This window comes from Barbus barbus (genome assembly GCF_936440315.1).
Source record: "Barbus barbus genome assembly, chromosome: 35".
Lineage (NCBI taxonomy): Eukaryota > Metazoa > Chordata > Actinopteri > Cypriniformes > Cyprinidae > Barbus > Barbus barbus.
Window position 1 is genome coordinate 19,999,307 of NC_136763.1, and position 24,089 is coordinate 20,023,395.

Genomic DNA, 24,089 nt, shown 5'->3' on the forward strand with positions numbered 1-24,089 from the left:
GCACAGATTCACGCCTCATTCTTCCTCACTGAACTATGAATGGAACGCAGAGAAACAGAGAGAGAAAGAAGAGAGAATGAGAGACACTGAGGAAAAGTGTCTCTTTTATATAAAGTCAAAGGGAAAATAATGTGGGCAGCGAGAGCTTTGTGGTTGTACTCTTTCACATACACACACACACACATACACACACACACACACAGCTTCTGACACGTTTAGCTACATTTGTGAGGACATTTTATTACTACAGACTAACAAACCAAACCCTGAACAAACCCCAATAAGAAATCTTTACTATTTTGTTTAATAAAAAAAATAAATTGCTTACAATTACTTTATTTACTATATATATATATATAGTAAATTAATTGTTTGAATGAAACACTATTGCTCTCTAAGTAGCTACACAAAACCAAAAAGACACTCATATCTTTTATCTGGCTAGTTCAAAATGCCATCCAAAACAAATCGCTTCATAATGAACTTTGGCTTTTCAAATGTTTTATTTTTGGAATATAACAGCAAAATTTGCTCTTTGACCATGACAGTCTCTTTCCATTGTGGGGAACAGCCTGTGGGTTTTGATTGACAGGGTGCTGTGGTGGTGATGGCGGTATTTAGATTGAAAAAGTTTGAGACAGATCTCCTATCTAGATATCACACACACACACACACACACACACACACACTCACGCACAGAGACACACACGCTCAAGCACAGACATGTACATCCACACACGCGCACATACATGCACCTAACCTTCTCAGTCCCACCAGGATACAGGGTGTGTGTCCTCTCAGCTGTCTTGGGGGAGGGAAAGAGACAGGTGTACATGCTATTAAATGTGAATTTGTCATTAATATAGATCAAGAAACGAACGTCTGACAGAAATAATAAGAAAGGGGTAAGACAATGAGAGTGAGAGAATCAGAAACAGAGTAAATTGCCTACCACAGACTCGCTCTCTTAGATTAGAGTTTGAGTCTGTGGTAGTCAGACAGCGGAAAACACACTCACACAGTGAAAGACAGACACATGGAAGGTGCCTGGGAGTCTTAAACATAATCTCCTGGATTTATGATAAAACCCTGCAGGCTGATATTACAAAGAGCCCATCGGCAGGGCCGCTTTCAGCTAAAGAGGTGCAAAAATGACATTCCAAAGAGATGACAGTGAAACATATCTAAATATAAACGGAAATGTAGCCTATACTATCAACGACAGTACAGGTGCATCTCAGAAAATTAGAATATGGTGAAAAAGTTCATTTTTTCTTGTAAGTTATTTCAAAAAGTGAAACTTTCATATATTTTAGATTCATTACATGTAAAGAAAAACACTTCAAAAGTTTTTTTGTTTAAATTTTGATGACTAGAGCTTATAGCTCATGAAAGTCAAAAATCAGTATCTCAAAATATTAGAATATTTCCTAAGATCAATCAAAAAAAGGATTTGCAAAGGAGAAAAGTTCAAGTTCTTTAAAGTATGTTCATTAATGCACTCAATACTTTGTCAGGGCTGCTTAAGCACAAACTCCAGCATCAGTGAGGTGTAGCATGGAAGCGATCAGCCTGTGGCTCTGCTGAGGCACTATTGAGCCTTCAGCTCGTCTGGATTGTTGGATCGACTGTTTCTCATCTTTCTCTTGAAAATATACCATAGATTCCACATGAGGTTCAGGTCAGGCATGTTGGCTGGTCAATCAAGCACAGTAATACCATGGTCAGCAAAGTACTTGGAAGTGGTTTTGGCAGTGTGGGCAGGTGCTAAAGTCCTGTTGGAAAAGGAAATCAGCATCTCCATAAAGCTTGTCAGCAGATGGAAGCATAAAGTGCTCTAAAATCTCCTGGTAGACGGCTGCATTGACTTTGGACTTGATAAAACACAATAGACCAACACCAGCAGACGTCACGGTACCCCAAATCATCACTGACTGTGGAAACTTCACACTGGACTTCAAGCAGCTTGGATTCTGTGCCTCTCCAGTCTTCTTCCAGACTCCAGGCCTTGATTTCCAAATGAAAAGCAAAATTTACTTTTATCTGAAAAGAGGACTTTGGACCACTGAGTAACAGTCCAGTTCTTTTTCTCCACAGCCCAGGTAAGACGCTTCTGACGTTGTCTCTGGTTCAGAAGTGGCTTGTAGCCCTTTTCCTGAAGACGTCTGAGCGTGGTGACTCTTGATGCACTGACTCCAGCTTCAGTCCACTCCTTGTGAAGCTCTCACAAGTGTTTGAATCAGCTTTGCTTCACAGTATTCTCAAGCTTGCAGTCATCCCTGTTGCTTGTGCACCTTTTCCTACCCAAATTCTTCCTTCCAGTCAACTTTGCATTTAATATGCTTTGATACAGCACTCTGTAAACAGCCACCCCTTTCTGTAATGACCCTCTGTGACTTACCCTCTCTGTGGAGGGCGTCAATGTTTGTCTTCTGGATCATTGCCAAGTCAGCAGTCTTCTCCATTATTGTGGTTTCAAAGAACAAGAGATACCTGGAATTTATACTGTAGGGATGGTCATTAATTGAAACTCAAATGTAAATATTCTAATATTTTGAGGTACTGATTTTTGACTTTCATGAGCTGTAAGCTCTAATCATCAAAATTAAAACAAAAAAACTTTTGAAGTATTTTACTTTACATGTAATGAATCTAAAATATATGAAAGTTTAACTTTTTGAAATAACTTGCAAGAAAAAATTAACTTTTTCACCATATTCTAATTTTCTGAGATGCACCTGTAAAGCTTAAAATAAAGGCGAAAGACCAAAATGCTGAAGAGGTGTGAGTGCTGAGCTGAGATACTTCGTTTTGTGGCCTTAACTATAGCGCCATCTGCTGGTCAGTGACAGTAAGACAATTCTAAGCTGAAAATAAATAAATAGGAATCAGGTGAAACGCCTGTAAAAAGATCAACACAGAAAACTCCTTCATATTAATACAGTACATTGTGCCCTACTACGGATCTTTGTTAAAGAGTAAAACGCATTGTCTGAATCAGCGCTAGAGTTTATCAAGAAAAAGATGAGTGGTTCTTATGCAGTCTGTTAGATGTGGTGAGAAAAGTTCTTTGTGATTTGAGTCGATTAAAATTATGTTCAAACATTTTTAAAAAGCACATTTTTTAAAATGTACTACTTATTTGTGAAAATATACCAAAGATATTGAAGTTGACTGCTCCGCAGTTAATGTGAGTGTAGTGTTGTGTTTATCTGCACTAGAGGTCGCAGTGAGCAGCAGGTTGAGCAGCAGCGCTGATTCTCTCGGCTCTCGCCGGGTTCAGTGGCGGCGCCTGTAATCCAAGCTACTGGGAGGCTGAGGCTGGCGGATCGCTTGAGCTCAGGGCTTCTGGGCTGCAGTGGACTATGTCGATCGGGTGTCCGCACTAAGTTCGGTATCGATATGGTGCTCCTGGGGGAGCTCGGGACCACCAGGTCGTCTAAGGAGGGGTGAACCGGCCCAGGTCGGAGACGGAGCAGGTCAAAGCCCCCGTGCCGATCAGTAGTGGGGTCGCACCTGAGAATAGACACTGCAGTGCAGCCTGAGTAATACAGCGAGACCCAGACTTTTGTGTTTGTATCTCCAAAGATAGATTTAGAGATGTATAATATTATTAAAAATTCAATAATAATAAAATCGTTTCACTCTTGTCAACTCAGATAATGGCATTGTGTCACTTTCAAGTTAGAAACCTTTTTAATAAAAAACATATATATATATATATATATATATATATATATATATATATATATATAATATATATATATATATATATATTCTTTTTCTTTTCTTTTTTTTTCTTTTTTTTTCAGTAATGGCATTTGCGGCGTTGCACTTTGTTAATGTAACTGTATGTCATGTCAAATGATTGTTACTATATCGCCTCTCTCTGGAAGATATGTGATATTTCTGTTTGTATGCAGCGTCTGCATTCCTTGACCAGACGGAGGCGCTGTTTCATACTTTAAATCATACATATTTAACCATGGACTGAAAACATTTTAAATAGGCATCTCTTGACTGGGCAGGCCCAGTGTCTGCACACCGAATCATCATTAATTATAATTCAGTCGTATGTTGCTTAATATAGGTTTCACTGACCCTTAAAATGATTAACTCATCATAGAAAAGGGAAAGAATGATCAAACTAATATAATTAAATTTAACACCATGTAAAAAACAATCCTGCAAAAGACTTGCCTTATCTGGACACTGTTTTCAGGCCACATATCAAATTATATTACAAATATGTGTTACGGCATAAAACAGAGGCTCACTAAATAATTCCTATAGTTACTCTAAGAAGTAATACTCAGATAGAAGAAAACTCGCTATGCATTGTTTCTCATTGCTAATTCTGCAGTTATCAAAGTGGACAGCTATTATCATGGTACGAAAGAGAAAACTGAGTTCTCGCAGCGCTCAGGTGTATGACCCATCAAAGTACACCCTCAACATCCAGCACCAATGCAGCGGAGCATCAGCCCGTTAGTGTTGGTGAGGGAAATGAGACGCTGGAGAGAAAGAGGAGAAGGATTGAGAGTATTTATGAGGGGCTGGAGAGGATAAGAGAAGCAAGTTTTGAGGAGCTGCCCTCTCCTAATGTCTTCAGCCCTGGTCAGGGTCAGAAAGTGAAGGACCAGACTTTTTCCAGCAGCCTTCAAGGTGGATTTGGCATGATATATGAAGGGAAGCGCATAGAAGATGGCCTTGAGCTGCCAGTGAAAATTGCCAGAAATCCAAGGAACATGCAGTACATCAACATAAGCAGACTATGCTTTCTTTGTTTTCTCACAGTTTTATACTTAAAATATCTAAGTGGCAGGACCAGCTTGACCGCTACATCTTGGTCTTGGAGCAGCCCTCACTCTGCAAAGATCTGCTGGATTCTTTGGATCATCATGGAGACACTTTGAGTGAGGACATGGCACAGATTATCATGCTGCAGGCCACATGTGCCACTTTCATGTGCTGTCGTCAGGGAGTTCTTCACTGTGACATTAAGAAGGAGATCAACCCAGAAACACTCGAGGTCAAATATTAGAAATATATACAACAGAACTGCCTATAATCAGTTCTGCGGGACATATTGTGACTCAAACCTATATTAGGCCTTAAATTCTAGTGACGAGTTAAAGCCTATCCTAGAAACCATATCCAACTGTTTTAAATCAAACAACACCAAGTAATTTTTGTAATGGATAAAGTATAAACGTGCTAGTATTTCAAGCTTGAAAAATGTCTTTACTTTAGGCACAGAAGAATACTGCCCACTTGTGTTCAAAATGGAGGGCAGGTACCATGAGAAACAAGCTACCGAGGGAATGCTTTGATTCGCAATGGTGTATGGATTCTTTCCAGAACCCATCGAACTGCTGGCGATTGATATGGGCCTTTGGTTTGAGCCTGGCTTGTCAAACGGTAAGATGGCCTTCATCTCAACAAAAAACTAATTCTAATTCACACAAAACAGAACAAAAAAAGTAACATCTGTGCCAAGTGGCTTCATAAAATATGCAGGAAGTTTTATAGAATTTTTGACCTTAGAGTTTAGAATCTTCAGTCTAACAGTACAAAGACTAAGGTTATAACCAAATGAAATGAAAATGTACTACCACAGTTTAGGGGGTTCCCTCCATGCTGCAGCTTCTTATGTAGCTGGTAAGCCTTGGTGGCATCTAGAGCCTTGGCTTAAAGCTGTAATATTAGTATTGGGCAGGATTACTTGCTTAGGGACAGTCCCAAATGCCCTGTCACAGCCGACTTGTGGAAGAGGTGATTGTCATCATGATCTCAGAAGATCCTCTCATGGTGCAGAGGTTCGTGTAAAATTTGTTCCTGCCACAGCTGCCCAGAGGTTCCTGTCACTGACTCTCAGCTAAGCATCCTGCGAGGCTCCCAAACCCTTGTAGCGTCTGTCTTAAAGATTTCTGGCCTTGCCCCTGATTTAGGCCAACACTAAATGTAAATAGCAATTAGATGCTTTGTGCAAATAGAAATGGATTCTAATTACACAAAGTGAAAATATCAGTATTTTTTAGCCATATGCTATTTAGACTATAGTGCAATAACGAGATTCTATTTAGCCTGTAAAAATATCAGCAGCTGCAATAAGTGTAAATAGGATGCAGAACAAAAATGGCAGATATTTTTACATCAATACTGTAGTACATTTATAAAACAGTATGCAGTTATAACATATTGATTGTAAATTATCATATAAAATGGCTAAATATTTCCACCTTATGCTTGGACAATAGATCCCTTCCTACACCTATATTAATATAGATGGCTTTACTTCTTAAATCAATCATCAAACAATCTGGTAGGTTAAATACTTATCAATAACTTATATCAATAACAATATCACACAAGAAATATTAATAAAACAATTAATATCAGAAGGAAGGATATGGTCAGATCGGCTTCCACTCCATCCTCTCCTTCAACATGCATTGGTTCGAGTCACAGCCCCTCCAGACGTTCCTGTAAGAGACTACTGTCCCTTTATTCCTTTATATCTTAAAGGCATATAAAGTGTGCCACAATTAAATTAATGAGCTAAACGTGTTCATGTGATAAATATACATTCACATCATAATTGAATGTCATTATCATTATCATTACATAAAGTCACATCATTAAGTTACATTAGATTAGATAATGGTCAAATGTATTAAAGTCAAAACAACAGCAACTGAAATGTTTAAATCAAAATTATGAACAAATGTTTTAAAAAAATGATTTTTGATTATCTGTTTGGAGATTATAACTTTGGAAATGTATTAGCACACACTTTAGAAAATATACCAAAGATATTTAATAAAAACTATGAAGTTGACTGCTCCGCAGCTAATGTGAGTGTAGTGCTGTGTTTATCTGCACTAGAGGTCGCAGTGAGCAGCAGGTTGAGCAGCAGCGCTGATTCTCTCGGCTCTCGCCGGGTTCAGTGGCGGCGCCTGTAATCCAAGCTACTGGGAGGCTGAGGCTGGCGGATCGCTTGAGCTCAGGGCTTCTGGGCTGCAGTGGACTATGTCGATCGGGTGTCCGCACTAAGTTCGGTATCGATATGGTGCTCCTGGGGGAGCTCGGTACCACCAGGTCGTCTAAGGAGGGGTGAACCGGCCCAGGTCGGAGACGGAGCAGGTCAAAGCCCCCGTGCCGATCAGTAGTGGGGTCGCGCCTGAGAATAGACCCTGCAGTGCAGCCTGAGTAATACAGCGAGACCCAGACTTTTTCTTAAATAACTTACAGGCTAACTAACGTTTTAATGCATTCTTCATAACAAAAATTGTTATGACAATAATGTTAGTTCTAATAGAAATTTTGCTCAACTAGTCGGTGCCAGTGGCGTCATGGGCAGCGCACTTACATATAACGCAGTTGCGCTTCTGGCGTCACGAGTTCCGGCTTGGGTTGGGGACTTTTCCTGATCACGTCTTATTCTCTTTCTCCCACTTCACTTCCTCTCAGTATTTAACCGTCCTATTTAAAAATATTATTTTAAATAATAAAAAAACCCCAGGTAAACTCTTTTAATTTATAATCTAACTCCATATACAGCTGCTTTTGGATTTGGGTACAGAAGAGACACTTTCTGCTTTTTTCATCACTACACAAAAACTAGATGCTGAAATGAAGTGATTTTTCACATGATATTTCTTTTGCCTTTGTACTAAAATATCATAAATTGATAATAGCCATAAGTAGTTCATATTTTCCACAATAAGCACATAAACATGAGGTGCATTTTTGTCTCAACAGTTGAAACAATAACATGGTACAGTTGAGTTCTTAACAATCATAAAAGAATAATAAGCTGTTAAGTTTCTGTTAAACACTCTGAAGCTGCTTTGAAATAATCTGTTTTGTAATAAACATATTTATGTGACAAGCAGCAGAGATTAAGATCAATCTCTGAAGATGTATGCACTGAAAACAGCCAGATGTGCCTAAGCTAAATACAAATCATCATCTGACCACCCTTTGACAGGATTGTGCTGGAGTGGGAGGGACTGCAGGGATGGAGTATAGTAATTATTGATTTATTGATTTTTACTGAAACTAACATTTTTGTCATAACAATTTTTGTTATGAAGGATACATTAAAACATTATTGGATTGAGAAGTGCCTAATAAATATATCTAGCAATATCCAGCATAATATAACCTATAAATATAATAAGAAATAAATAAATGTAGCAAATGTAAAATGTTTTAAACCCTCTATTAAATGTGTATTAATAATGTATTAATTTAGTAATAAAAAATAAAAAAAAGTAATAAAAAACTGCATAGTACTTTCTTTCAGTATATATTAAAAACCGGTCACATGGTGTCACATTTTCTTTACACCTTGAATAAATGTCTGTACACTTTTAATCATTTCAAAAAAGTTTTTAAATATATATTTTTTTCATGGTAGAAATGTTCATTTTAAAGATTCATAACAGTCAAGCAATTGAGATTTGTATAGTATATCACTTAATATGCTCATGTTAAAATAAAGAAATGATGCAATGACCTGCACATCTTAAAGACACCTTTATGTTTATTACAAAACAGATCGTTTCAAAGCAGCTTCAGAGTGTTTAACAGGAACTTAACAGCTTATTATTCTTTTATGATTGTTAAACTTAACATATATCACTGCAAACGCTACTCTGTGCTGTAAAAAATAGACATATTTTATGACATTGTGCCATGCAAGGTCTTTTCATATGTGCGATGTCAGTGGGGTACGGTTGAGACACAGCGTATCAACTCTTCCCGGACTGGTCTTCTATTGCTTCACGTGCTGTTTAGTTGTGCAGTGTTATGATAATAGGTTAAAAGTCACAGTAAATTCACCTTATGGGAATATTTTTTTAGGTCCCCATGCTGAAACAAGCTTATAAATCATACAGAATGATTGAAAATGTAAAACTGCAGAAAGTTTGGAGTGATGCGTAGGGTTCGGGGGTAGGGTTATAGAATATGTATGTTTTTATTTTTACTGTTATATTTACATTTGTACTGTTTGCCATATATTTTTGTGGTGTTAAATATTTGTTCCTGTTTTGTTTAACTGAATCTGAATTAAATAAAGCAAATAAATACATTTATTTTTAAACTGTATTTAAAACGGTAATTTTGTAATTTATTACATTTGCTATAAATGGTTAGCCAGCTTTAGAGCATTAAGAACTCAACTGTACCATGCTACTGTTTCAACTGTTCACCATATGGGTACAGTTGAGACAAAAATGCACCTCATATTTATGTGCTTATTGTGGAAAATATGAACTACTACTAAATCACAAAGAACTTTTCTCACCACATCTAACAGACTGCATAAGAACCACTCATCTTTTTCTTGATAAACTCTAGCGCTGATTCAGACAATGCGTTTTACTCTTTAACAAAGATCCGTAGTAGGGCACAATGTACTGTATTAATATGAAGGAGTTTTCTGTGTTGATCTTTTTACAGGCGTTTCACCTGATTCTTATTTATTTATTTTCATCTTAGAATTGTCTTACTGTCACTGACCAGCAGATGGCGCTATAGTTAAGGCCACAAAACGAAGTATCTCAGCTCAGCACTCACACCTCTTCAGCATTTTGGTCTTTCGCCTTTATTTTAAGCTTTACAGGTGCATCTCAGAAAATTAGAATATGGTGAAAAAGTTCATTTTTTCTTGTAACTTATTTCAAAAGTGAAACTTTCATATATTTTACATTCACTGTGCAGTGGAACTCACTGATGTCTTCACAGACATCTTCAACATCTCGCTAAATCAGGCCGTTGTCCCCACATGCTTCAAAGCTACCACCATCATTCCAGTCCCGAAGAAGTCATCTCCATCCTGCTTCAATGACTATTGTGCAATAGCACTCACTCCTATTCTCATGAAGTGCTTTGAACGGCTAGTCATGCACCACATCAAGTCTGTACTCCCCCCCTTCCAGTTTGCATACAGGTCCAACCGCTCGACCGATGATGCCATTGCCACTGCCCTCCACCCAGCCCTCACACATCTGGACAAAAAGGACTCATAAGTCAGGATGCTGTTCATAGACTTCAGTTCAGCATTCAACACAATCATCCCTCAACAGCTCACTCACAATCTGGTCCAGCTGGGGCTCAACACCTCTCTGTGCAACTGGCTGTTGGACTTCCTGACCGGGAGACCTCAGGCAGTACGGGTTGGCACTAACACATCCAGCACCATCACACTGAACACTGGGGCCCCCCAAGGATGTGTGCTGAGCCCCCTCCTCTTCACTATGCTGACCCATGACTGCACACCGTCACACAACTCCAACCTCTTCATTAAGTTTGCGGATGACAGGACTGTGGTGGGTCTCATTAGCAACAGAGATGAGACAAACTACAGGAACGAGGTGAGCCGCCTGGCCGGGTGGTGCAGTGACAACAATCACTCTCTGAATGTGGAGAAGACGAAGGAGATTGTTGTTGACTTCAGGAGAGTACACAGCATGCCCCTCTGACCATCAACGGTGCGACTGTGGAGAGAGTGAGCAGCACCAAGTTCCTGGGTGTGCACATCACAGAGGACCTCTCCTGGACTAACAACACTGTAGCACTGGCCAAGAAAGCACAGCAGCGTCTCTACTTCCTCCTCAAACTTAGAAGAGCCAGAGCCCCGGCCCCCATCATGTGCACCTTCTACAGAGGCACCATCGAGAGCATCCTAACCAGCTGCATCACTGTGTGGTATGGCGCTTGCAACGCATCCTGCCGCAAGTCACTTCAACGCATCGTGAGAGCAGCTGAGAAGATCGTTGGTGTCTCTCTCCCCTCCCTCCAGGACATTTACAACACCCGTCTCACCCACAGAGCCCTCCGCATTGCAGGTGATCCCACCCATCCGACACACAGCTTCTTCAGTCTGCTGCCATCAGGGAAGAGACTGCGGAGTCTCCAGGCGAGGACCAGCAGACTGAAGGACAGCTTCATACATCAGGCTGTCAGGAAGCTGAACTCCCTCCCGTCCTTGCCCCCCCTGCCCATCTTTTACACCATGCAACACTGAACACTGACGCTACCCTACTTTTTTTACAATGTCCTCATTTGTATATCTGTATAGTTGTATGTACATATGTTTAAACTGTACTTATCTGTATTTGAACGTCTACTGTCAGTGTTTAATGTTAACTGTATGCACCAAGGGTCTGAGAGTAACGCAATTTCAATTCTCTGTATGTATGCACCGTACATGTGGAAGAATTGACAATAAAGCAGATTTGACTTGACTTGACTTGACTCATTACATGTAAAGTGAAACACAAGTTTTGTTTGTTTTAATTTTGATGATTAGAGCTTACAGCTCATGAAAGTCAAAAATCAGTATCTCGAAATATTAGAATATTTACATTTGAGTTTCAATTAATGACCATCCCTACAGTATAAATTCTTGGTATCTCTTGTTCTTTGAAACCACAATAATGGAGAAGACTGCTGACTTGGCAATGATCCAGAAGACAAACATTGACGCCCTCCACAGAGAGGGTAAGTCACAGAGGGTCATTACAGAAAGGGGTGGCTGTTTACAGAGTGCTGTATCAAAGTATATTAAATGCAAAGTTGACTGGAAGGAAGAATTTGGGTAGGAAAAGGTGCACAAGCAACAGGGATGACTGCAAGCTTGAGAATACTGTGAAGCAAAGCTGATTCAAACACTTGTGAGAGCTTCACAAGGAGTGGACTGAAGCTGGAGTCAGTGCATCAAGAGTCACCACGCTCAGACGTCTTCAGGAAAAGGGCTACCAAGCCACTTCTGAACCAGAGACAACATCAGAAGCGTCTTACCTGGGTGTAGAGAAAAATAACTGGACTGTTGCTCAGTGGTCCAAAGTCCTCTTTTCAGATAAAAGTAAATTTTGCTTTTCATTTGGAAATCAAGGCCTGGAGTCTGGAAGAAGACTGGAGAGGCACAAAATCCAAGCTGCTTGAAATCCAGTGTGAAGTTTCCACAGTCAGTGATGATTTGGGGTACCGTGACGTCTGCTGGTGTTGGTCTATTGTGTTTTATCAAGTCCAAAGTCAATGCAACTGTCTACCAGGAGATTTTAGAGCACTTTATGCTTCCATCTGCTGACAAGCTTTATGGAGATGCTGATTTCCTTTTCCAGCAGGACTTTAGCACCTGCCCACACTGCCAAAACCACTTCCAAGTACTTTGCTGACCATGGTATTACTGTGCTTGATTGACCAGCCAACATGCCTGACCTGAACCTCATGTGGAATCTATGGTATATTTTCAAGAGAAAGATGAGAAACAGTCGATCCAACAATCCAGACGAGCTGAAGGCTCAATAGTGCCTCAGCAGAGCCACAGGCTGATCGCTTCCATGCTACACCTCACTGATGCTGGAGTTTGTGCTTAAGCAGCCCTGACAAAGTATTGAGTGCATTAATGAACATACTTTAAAGAACTTGAACTTTTCTCCTTTGCAAATCCTTTTTTTGATTGATCTTAGGAAATATTCTAATATTTTGAGATATTGATTTTTGACTTTCATGAGCTATAAGCTCTAGTCATCAAAATTTAAACAAAAAAACTTTTGAAGTGTTTTTCTTTACATGTAATGAATCTAAAATATATGAAAGTTTCACTTTTTGAAATAACTTACAAGAAAAAATGAACTTTTTCACCATATTCTAATTTTCTGAGATGCACCTGTACTGTCGTTGATAGTATAGGCTACATTTCCGTTTATATTTAGATATGTTTCACTGTCATCTCTTTGGAATGTCATTTTTGCACCTCTTTAGCTGAAAGCGGCCCTGCCGATGGGCTCTTTGTAATATCAGCCTGCAGGGTTTTATCATAAATCCAGGAGATTATGTTTAAGACTCCCAGGCACCTTCCATGTGTCTGTCTTTCACTGTGTGTGAGTGTGTTTTCCGCTGTCTGATTACCACAGACTCAAACTCTAATCTAAGAGAGCGAGTCTGTGGTAGGCAATTTACTCTGTTTCTGATTCTCTCACTCTCATTGTCTTACCCCTTTCTTATTATTTCTGTCAGACGTTCGTTTCTTGATCTATATTAATGACAAATTCACATTTAATAGCATGTACACCTGTCTCTTTCCCTCCCCCAAGACAGCTGAGAGGACACACACCCTGTATCCTGGTGGGACTGAGAAGGTTAGGTGCATGTATGTGCGCGTGTGTGGATGTACATGTCTGTGCTTGAGCGTGTGTGTCTCTGTGCGTGAGTGTGTGTGTGTGTGTGTGTGTGTGTGTGTGTGTGTGATATCTAGATAGGAGATCTGTCTCAAACTTTTTCAATCTAAATACCGCCATCACCACCACAGCACCCTGTCAATCAAAACCCACAGGCTGTTCCCCACAATGGAAAGAGACTGTCATGGTCAAAGAGCAAATTTTGCTGTTATATTCCAAAAATAAAACATTTGAAAAGCCAAAGTTCATTATAAAGCGATTTGTTTTGGATGGCATTTTGAACTAGCCAGATAAAAGATATGAGTGTCTTTTTGGTTTTGTGTAGCTACTTAGAGGGCAATAGTGTTTCATTCAAACAATTAATTTACTATATATATATATATATATATATATATAGTAAATAAAGTAATTGTAAGCAATTATATATTTTTTAAACAAAATAGTAAAGTTTTCTTATTGGGGTTTGTTCGGGGTTTGCTTTAAAATCAAGTCACATTGTGTAGCCTAATGTATAAGGTAATTACATTTTCTGATATTGAATAAATATCTGCATAACCTGAATTATATTTCAAAAACGTTTTTACATTTTTTTTTCTTTTTTTTTCATGGTAAAAATAGAATCATACCAGTCAAGCAGTTGAGATTTGCCATTTTAAGTAGGCTATATCACTTGATGTGCTCATGTTGCAATAAGGAAATTATGCAATGTCCTGCACATCCTAAAGTAATCTTTGTGTTTATTACAGCTCTTCATACAATACAGATTGTTTCAAAGCAGCTTCACAGTTTTAAACAGGAACGTAAGAGAATCACGTAGCCTATGCAAACTTCAAAAATGAGTCAAATCCAAAAGCAGCTGAGATTAAATGATAATTAATTAAGACTTTACCCTTGGGATAATTTTTTAATTAACACTAACATTTTTGTCACATAAATTTTTTATATGAAATTAAAAAGTTATTTAAGATAATTTTTTAATTAACACTAACATTATTGTCACATACATTTTTTATATGAAATTAAAAAGTTATTTAAGAAAAGTCTGGGTCTCGCTGTATTACTCAGGCTGCACTGCAGTGTCTATTCTCAGGTGCGACCCCACTACTGATCGGCACGGGGGCTTTGACCTGCTCCGTCTCCGACCTGGGCCGGTTCACCCCTCCTTAGACGACCTGGTGGTCCCGAGCTCCCCCAGGAGCACCATATCGATACCGAACTTAGTGCGGACACCCGATCGACATAGTCCACTGCAGCCCAGAAGCCCTGAGCTCAAGCGATCCGCCAGCCTCAGCCTCCCAGTAGCTTGGATTACAGGCGCCGCCACTGAACCCGGCGAGAGCCGAGAGAATCAGCGCTGCTGCTCAACCTGCTGCTCACTGCGACCTCTAGTGCAGATAAACACAACACTACACTCACATTAACTGCGGAGCAGTCAACTTCATAGTTTTTATTAAATATCTTTGGTATATTTTCTTAAGTGTGTACTAATACATTTCCAAAGTTATAATCTCCAAACAGATAATCAAAAATCATTGTTTTAAAACATTCGTTCATAATTTTGATTTAAACATTTCAGTTGCTGTTGTTTTCACTTTAATACATTTGACCATTATCTAATCTAATGTAACTTAATGATGTGACTTTATGTAATGATAATGATAATGACATTCAATTATGATGTGAATATATTTATCACATGAACACGTTTAGCTCATTAATTTTATTGTGGCAAACTTTATATGCCTTTAAGATATAAAGGAATAAATGGACAGTAGTCTCTTACAGGAACGTCTGGAGGGGCTGTGACTCGAACCAATGCATGTTGAAGGAGAGGATGGAGTGGAAGCCGATCTGACCATATCCTTCCTTCTGATATTAATTGTTTTATTAATATTTCTTGTGTGATTATTAATCAAGTTATTGATAAGTATTTAACCTACCAGATTGTTTGATGATTGATTTAAGAAGTAAAGCCATCTATATTAATATAGGTGTAGGAAGGGATCTATTGTCCAAGCATAAGGTGGAAATATTTAGCAATTTTATATGATAATTTACAATCAATATGTTATAACTGCATACTGTTTTATAAATGTACTACAATATTGATGTAAAAATAGATGCCATTTTTGCTCTGCATCCTATTTACACTTATTGCAGCTGCTGATATTTTTACAGGCTAAATAGAATCTCGTTATTGCACTATAGTGTAAATAGCATATGGCTAAAAAAATACAGATATTTTCACTTTGTGCAAATAGAAATGGATTCTAATTACACTAAGCATCTAATTGCTATTTACATTTAGTGTTGGCCTAAATCAGGGGCAAGGCCAGAAATCTTTAAGTGGGTGGGCTACATAAAACTGGGGGGGCCAAGTATGAAAACTGCATGTCAAATTGCCAAAAGAAAATACAGCACAAAGGTTCGATATAGGCTATAATACTTGCTAATTAGTCAAATTAGCATAATACTATACTAATAATAGGGTAGAGTGGGGGAAAACGCCCCCCCTTAAGGACTGTGTTCAGTTAGTTAAGTTAGTTAGTTAGTTCAGTTAGAGTGTGCACGCCCTTGTGCCAGTGTCGTATATTTGAGCGGAGAAAAGTCATCTGTTAATGCTGTCAAAATGCTTGCGCAACAGGACTGGCCGGAGGGGTGGCCAAGCTTCAATTAGGGGTGGCACTGGCCACCCATGGCCACCATGTAGCTATGCCCCTGAGTGATATCGATAGATGCAAACACTACTGCCTCAAGCCACAGAGACAGACGCTACAAGGGTTTGGGAGCCTCGCAGGATGCTTAGCTGAGAGTCAGTGACAGGAACCTCTGGGCAGCTGTGGCAGGAACAGATTTTACACGAACCTCTGCACCATGAGAGGATCTTCTGAGATCATGATGGCCATCACCTCTTCCACAAGTCGGCTGTGACAGGGCATTTGGGACTGTCCCTAAGCAAGTAATCCTGCCAATACTAATATTACAGCTTTAAGCCAAGGCTCTAGATGCCACCCAGGCTTACCAGCTACATAAGAAGCTGCAGCATGGAGGGAACCCCCTAAACTGTGGTAGTACATTTTCATTTCATTTGGTTATAACCTTAGTCTTTGTACTGTTAGACTGAAGATTCTAAACTCTAAGGTCAAACATTCCATAAAACTTCCTGCATATTTTATGAAGCCACTTGGCACAGATGTTACTTTTTTTGTTCTGTTTTGTGTGAATTAGAATTAGTTTTTTGTTGAGATGAAGGCCATCTTACCGTTTGACAAGCCAGGCTCAAACCAAAGGCCCATATCAATCGCCAGCAGTTCGATGGGTTCTGGAAAGAATCCACACACCATTGCGAATCAAAGCATTCCCTCGGTAGCTTGTTTCTCATGGTACCTGCCCTCCATTTTGAACACAAGTGGGCAGTATTCTTCTGTGCCTAAAGTAAAGACATTTTTCAAGCTTGAAATACTAGCACGTTTATACTTTATCCATTACAAAAATTACTTGGTGTTGTTTGATTTAAAACAGTTGGATATGGTTTCTAGGATAGGCTTTAACTCGTCACTAGAATTTAAGGCCTAATATAGGTTTGAGTCATAATATGTCCCGCAGAACTGATTATAGGCAGTTCTGTTGTATATATTTCTAATATTTGAACTCGAGTGTTTCTGGGTTGATCTCCTTCTTAATGTCACAGTGAAGAACTCCCTGACGACAGCACATGAAAGTGGCACATGTGGCCTGCAGCATGATAATCTGTGCCATGTCCTCACTCAAAGTGTCTCCATGATGATCCAAAGAATCCAGCAGATCTTTGCAGAGTGAGGGCTGCTCCAAGACCAAGATGTAGCGGTCAAGCTGGTCCTGCCACTTAGATATTTTAAGTATAAAACTGTGAGAAAACAAAGAAAGCATAGTCTGCTTATGTTGATGTACTGCATGTTCCTTGGATTTCTGGCAATTTTCACTGGCAGCTCAAGGCCATCTTCTATGCGCTTCCCTTCATATATCATGCCAAATCCACCTTGAAGGCTGCTGGAAAAAGTCTGGTCCTTCACTTTCTGACCCTGACCAGGGCTGAAGACATTAGGAGAGGGCAGCTCCTCAAAACTTGCTTCTCTTATCCTCTCCAGCCCCTCATAAATACTCTGAATCCTTCTCCTCTTTCTCTCCAGCGTCTCATTTCCCTCACCAACACTAACGGGCTGATGCTCCGCTGCATTGGTGCTGGATGTTGAGGGTGTACTTTGATGGGTCATACACCTGAGCGCTGCGAGAACTCAGTTTTCTCTTTCGTACCATGATAATAGCTGTCCACTTTGATAACTGCAGAATTAGCAATGAGAAACAATGCATTACCGAGTTTTCTTCTATCTGAGTATTACTTCTTAGAGTAACTATAGGAATTATTTAGTGAGCCTCTGTTTTATGCCGTAACACATATTTGTAATATAATTTGATATGTGGCCTGAAAACAGTGTCCAGATAAGGCAAGTCTTTTGCAGGATTGTTTTTTACACTGGTGTTAAATTTAATTATATTAGTTTGATCATTCTTTCCCTTTTCTTTGATGAGTTAATAATTTCAAGGGTCAGTGAAACCTATATTAAGCAACATACGACTGAATTATAATTAATGATGATTCGGTGTGCAGACACTGGGCCTGCCCAGTCAAGAGATGCCTATTTAAAATGTTTTCAGTCCATGGTTAAATATTTAAGATTTAAAGTATGAAACAGCGCCTCCGTCTGGTCAAGGAATGCAGACGCTGCAGACAAACAGAAATATCACATATCTTCCAGAGAGAGGCGATATAGTAACAATCATTTGACATGACATACAGTTACATTAACAAAGTGCAACGCCGCAAATGACATTACTTTTTTTTTTAAAAAGGTTACTAACTTGAAAGTGACACAATGCCATTATCTGGAGTTGACAAGAGTGAAACGATTTTATTATTATTTAATTTTTAATAATATTTTTCATCTCTAAATCCATCTTTGGAGATACAAACGCAAAAGCCTGGGTCTCGCTGTATTACTCAGGCTGCACTGCAGTGTCTATTCTCAGGTGCGACCCCACTACTGATCGGCACGGGGGCTTTGACCTGCTCCGTCTCCGACCTGGGCCGGTTCACCCCTCCTTAGACGACCTGGTGGTCCCGAGCTCCCCCAGGAGCACCATATCGATACCGAACTTAGTGCGGACACCCGATCGACATAGTCCACTGCAGCCCAGAAGCCCTGAGCTCAAGCGATCCGCCAGCCTCAGCCTCCCAGTAGCTTGGATTACAGGCGCCGCCACTGAACCCGGCGAGAGCCGAGAGAATCAGCGCTGCTGCTCAACCTGCTGCTCACTGCGACCTCTCTAGTGCAGATACACTCTGTCTCTCAGATTCAGAAGTAGAATAAAGAAGCTTTAATAGAAAGGACACTAAGAAAATAGATGTTTTACTCCTCAAAATAATTTAAAATAAACCATTTAATTTAGATATTTAATGCACGCCTTATGACAAACTTGCACGAAAGCAAATTAAATTTAAAAGTGGAATCTTTTGTACTTTTTCCTCATGTTTTTGGCCACATACTAAATGAATATTAAAATATTTCACACATGCACCATTCACAAAAAATACAATAAAATATAATATCCAAACTGGGCAATCAATTACTCAAGATGATCCGTGTAAAAGGGAGGTGAAACTGCCTCAGATGATCTCACATCACCTCAGGGAGTTACCTGTCTGCCAGATCCTTCTTTATTATGATGAAAATGGTTAATTTATAAAATCAAAATAAAACCAGCTCAGCCACCTTTTTCGGCGCCGAAGGTATTTAGCAATGAGACACACACACAACTTGCATACACACAGTGTGTGTCGCAAGCCTGATTATTTTATCGCACTCCCTCCATTGTAGTCTTGAGGGTGAGTAATTTGGTTAACACATAAATTCTTTAGCAACTTCCTCACTGGGGTGGAACCTGAACACTGGTCTTTAAGTTTCATCTCTGCTGGTAGTGACAGTTGGGACCGACACACATCACTCTCCCACACACACCCTACCCTTCATCACCCAATCACAAAGTCCAGGAGCCTCCCTGGATCTGCATCCCTATAAGAAGTCAGAGCTGGGCTCAAAGGTGCCATCCTCGTCTGGACAACTCTAACATTTTCCTCTCTAGGTTCATCTCATCTCTGTATCCATCCACCATGTCAGTCTCTGTACGTATGACGTCCTCCAAAGGACCCAAAACCGTGACTTCAAAGTCCATTGTCACCAAGAGTCGGTGTGGTTCCACGGTCTTTCCACAGAAAGCCTACAGCGTCTATGGAGGTGGCTTAGGTGGAAGCACCCGCATCTCTTCCTCCTCAATGCAATCCAGAATCGGAGGATACGGAGGAGGATACGGAGGAGGATGTTTTGGTGGAGGACAGCGTTTTGGTGGTGGATACAGTGGAGGTTATGGTGGAGGATATGCAACAGGCATAATGCCTGGAGGCTGCGTTGTAAATGACTTCCAGCTGAATGAGAAGGCTACCATGCAGAACCTGAATGACCGTCTGGCATCCTACCTGGAGAAGGTGCGCTCGCTGGAGGCTGCTAATGCCATCCTGGAGAGGCAGATCCATGAGTACTATGAGAAGAAAGGGCCGATCGCACAGAGGGACTACAGCGCCTACTGGAACACCATCAAGGACCTGAAGGACAAGGTACAGGGATGCCTGAACGAATATGAAACATTACTAGCACGTTCTAGTGCAATGATATTCTTTTGGATATAGCAGCTAAAAAAAGAGACTTGCTTTCTCAGAGTTTGATGATATAAAGCAATATGTGTTCTCATGTATTAAATATTCTATGTTTTAGATTAAAAATGCTACCATCCACAACGCCAACATCCTCCTGCAGATCGACAACTTTAAACTGGCTGCTGATGACTTCAGAGTCAAGTACGCTACACTGCGTTGACCACATTCATGTGAACTTACAGCTAGTTTGATGGATAAAATATTCAGCACAACTGTTTTGAGCACTGAGCAGCAAATCAGCATATAAGAATGATTTTTGAAGGATCATGTTACACCGAAGACTGAAGTAATGGCAGCTAAAACAAATCAGCATTGATATTGCAGAAATACATTACATTTTAAAACGTATTACAAAATGACAGTTTTGCTATATTTTTGATCAAATAAATGCAGGTTTGGTCAGCATAAGAAACTTATTGCAAAATGTAAAAAAACTGACTGGTTCCAATCTTTTGAACAGTATAGTGCATGTGTGTATTTATGACATTGGTTGTGTTTAAATAATGATTGGTGTGTTTATTCCCTATGTCACCTTTCCAACAATCAGATATGAGCATGAGGTGGTAATACGGCAGTGTGTGGAGGCCGACATCGCTAACCTGCGCCACTTACTGGACCAGACAAACCTGGCAAGGGCCGACCTGGAGATGCAGATCAAGGGTCTGGAGGAAGAGCTGGCATTTATGAAGAAGAACCACCAGGAGGTTTGTGGTGGTTTTCTGATAGATCATCTATGTAGAACTGATCCTAAATTTTGGAGTATTATATTATATTATATTATATTATATCATACTGTATCATTACAGGAGCTGGCTGCACTGAGGTCACAGCTGACAGGCACAGTGAACGTAGAGGTTGATGCTGCTCCTCAGCAAGACCTGAACAAGGTTATGGAGGAGATTCGTTCTCATTATGAGAACATCATACAGAAACACAGCAGGGAACAGGAAGGCTGGTTTAATGACAAGGTAAGACATCTTCTTTCTCCCTCAGCCTCAATATGAATTATACGTTGCCATCAAGTTTTCACTGAATAATAAACCACATATTCCAGAATGTCACTTGAAGTAATGCCTGGATAGTAATATAGTGTTTTGTCTTTTGTTTAGATGGCAGGGTTGAACAAAGAGGTGACCATCCACACAGATACCATACAAACTTCCAGATCACAGATCACAGAGCTGCGAAACATCTTACAGAGTCTGGAGATCGAGCTGCAGTCTCAGCTCAGCATGGTGAGGCACAAGTGGAATGTAGAGCGAGATTAGATAGATTATCTGAACCAGAGGCAGGAAAATATAACATAAGACTCAAAACAAGCAGAGCAACGGATCTTTATTATGTTTTTGTGAATGTTCTCAAACAGAAAGCAGCACTGGCAAACTCACTAGCAGAAACAGAGGCTAGGTACAGCGCTATGCTAGGAGGCTTCCAGAACCAAATCAACATGCTGGAGGCCGAGCTCTGTCAAATGCGGGCTAGCATTGAGCAACAGGGATGTGATTACGCCTTGCTGCTGGACATCAAGAGCCGCCTGGAGCAGGAGATCGCCACCTACAGGAGCCTCCTGGAAAATCAGGATATCAAGTAAGTTGGTTCTTTTTAAAAGATAATGTGAGTTAAAATCAGCGGAGCGTGGATTATGTTATATTATCTTGTCCAGGCTTCACTAATTATTTTTTTCTTCCTCTTACTCTTCCAGGACTCAAATTCCAGGTAATTGAAATCTCTCTTTGTATTTTGTGGTAGGCTAGCCAGTGTATGTTGTACAGTAAACATTAATAACTCTTTCCCTCTTGTCCTTCATGATCTCAGGTGGATTTCTCTCCTCAGGTGGATCTCAGTCCTCTGGTGGATCTCACACCATCACAACTGGTGGACCAACAATCCAAATCAAGCAAACCACTACCACTTCCCACCGTACTTACTAAAGTCACAGCATGCCGCTTCGTGAGACAGTATTCAAACACATGCAGACATGTCATTTTAATCTGTGTTGATACACAGTTTGTGACATGACAATAAACGAGGAAATGTGTTACTTATAAAACATCGAAAGACACTCACTGTTTTGTTGTTGTATGTGAGAAAAACCTGTCTCTGAAAATAAAACGAATGTCAAGAAATATTTGTTATGTGTTTTTATTTCGCATACAATAAAGCCTACAATATAGACCACACTCAGAAATTAGTTTCATAAGGACCAGTATTTATTTTCAGAATTGGATTTATTTTAAAGCAAATAAGTAAACAATTTAAATAAATTAAACATTTTTATTTTATTTTTTCATTAATTTCAATCTTGGACTTGCCTGCTTGTTTAGTGCTCCCCCTATTGGTCGTGTGATGTTGTTATATGCTACATTTTGCCATGTTAAAATCAAGATTTTGCAAAACATTTAACAAAACATAAAAAAATAATTTTCTGTTGCTTGTTCAGTAAACCAGGAGGTTATTTCGATATTAACAATTAGAGCATTTTCTTCAAAGCCCCATAGTAGCCTATGTTAACAGCAACTTAATTTGGCCAGAAAGTGTTTTATTTTATAGTTGGCCTGGTAGTTATTTAAAACGCAAAAGTCTGGGTCTCGCTGTATTACTCAGGCTGCACTGCAGGGTCTATTCTCAGGCGCGACCCCACTACTGATCGGCACGGGGGCTTTGACCTGCTCCGTCTCCGACCTGGGCCGGTTCACCCCTCCTTAGACGACCTGGTGGTCCCGAGCTCCCCCAGGAGCACCATATCGATACCGAACTTAGTGCGGACACCCGATCGACATAGTCCACTGCAGCCCAGAAGCCCTGAGCTCAAGCGATCCGCCAGCCTCAGCCTCCCAGTAGCTTGGATTACAGGCGCCGCCACTGAACCCGGCGAGAGCCGAGAGAATCAGCGCTGCTGCTCAACCTGCTGCTCACTGCGACCTCTAGCGCAGATAAACACAACACTACACTCACATTAGCTGCGGAGCAGTCAACAAGTTTTTTTAATAACTTTGTCTTTTCACAAGTGTTATATTTTTACTGGTTAATTAATCATTTCCTGCACCTTTGGATTTTCCACAGGCTTGATTATTAAATGTTTAATTATATGTTTGTAAAGTAGGATATCTAAATTACATGTGTAAACAGGATAGCCAAACATAATAATCAAGTCAAGTCGAGCTTTATTGTCATTCTGCTACATGTGTGGACATATAGTGGAACGAAATGTCGTGTCTCGCAGGACCAAGGTGCTACTAGTTAAACATAAATATAAACATACAACAATAGAAGTATAAGAAAAACAATTATAGACCTCTACAACAGTTAACCATCTGACTTTTCATATAGCCTACTATAAATACTATAAATAGTTGACTATACATACACAAACTGAGACTGTACAAAAACTTTACGTTAATACTGTACATGAAATTGTGCAAAATAAATATTTTGTACATGCAATTGTGCAGAAGAGAGATTTTGGGGGAAGCAGCGCATAGTGCAGAATGATTTGTAGTGCAATACACAAGTAAACATATATTATCCTATTGAGTCTTTGTAGCAGGGAGTGTTTATAGAAAGTGTAGTGTACATATAGACTACACTTGGTTTGTATAGCCCACTCACCTGTGTGTAGCACACTCAGAATTGCACTTAGGAAAATTGTCAACATCTTTTTATGAGTTGGGGGGAGGGGCCTGAGGTGTTCATTGTTTCAGGTTTCATAGGGGGACAGTTAAGGGCTCTCACAGCCTGGGGGAAAAAGCTGTTGAGCAATCTGACAGAGCGAGATTTGATACTCCAGTACCTTTTACCTGATGGCAGGACCTGGAAGAGATTGTGGGAGGGATGGGTAGGGTCCTTCACGATGCTGGTAGCCTTGCTGGGGCATCGTGCAAGGAAAATGTCCAATGGAGGGGAGAGTATAACTATAATAATAGATTTATCTCACAAATTAATCAGCCACAGTTCTGTTATTTACCATAATGTTTGTGTGTGAAATATCTAGAGGGCCACTTAAGAAGTCCCCCAATATAATTTGTGAGAATAGGCCACCAAAGGCTGTATTTTGTATTCTTTTTGTACATTTGAAACATGCAGAG

The 24,089-nt window shown here is 39.9% G+C and overlaps 1 protein-coding gene across 1 annotated transcript; it reads left to right on the forward strand.

The window, feature by feature from the left end:
• Positions 1-19,404: 19,404 nt before the first annotated feature.
• Positions 19,405-22,964, forward strand: LOC306854803 (keratin, type I cytoskeletal 19-like; the record flags this gene model as incomplete). Its single annotated transcript, XM_079393030.1, has 9 exons — positions 19,405-19,905; positions 20,063-20,145; positions 20,552-20,708; positions 20,811-20,972; positions 21,114-21,239; positions 21,371-21,591; positions 21,707-21,720; positions 21,820-21,924; positions 22,609-22,964. 9 exons carry the CDS (start codon positions 19,405-19,407, stop codon positions 22,962-22,964), a joined length of 1,725 nt encoding a protein of 574 aa, XP_079249156.1.
• Between the last annotated feature and the right edge of the window lie 1,125 nt (positions 22,965-24,089).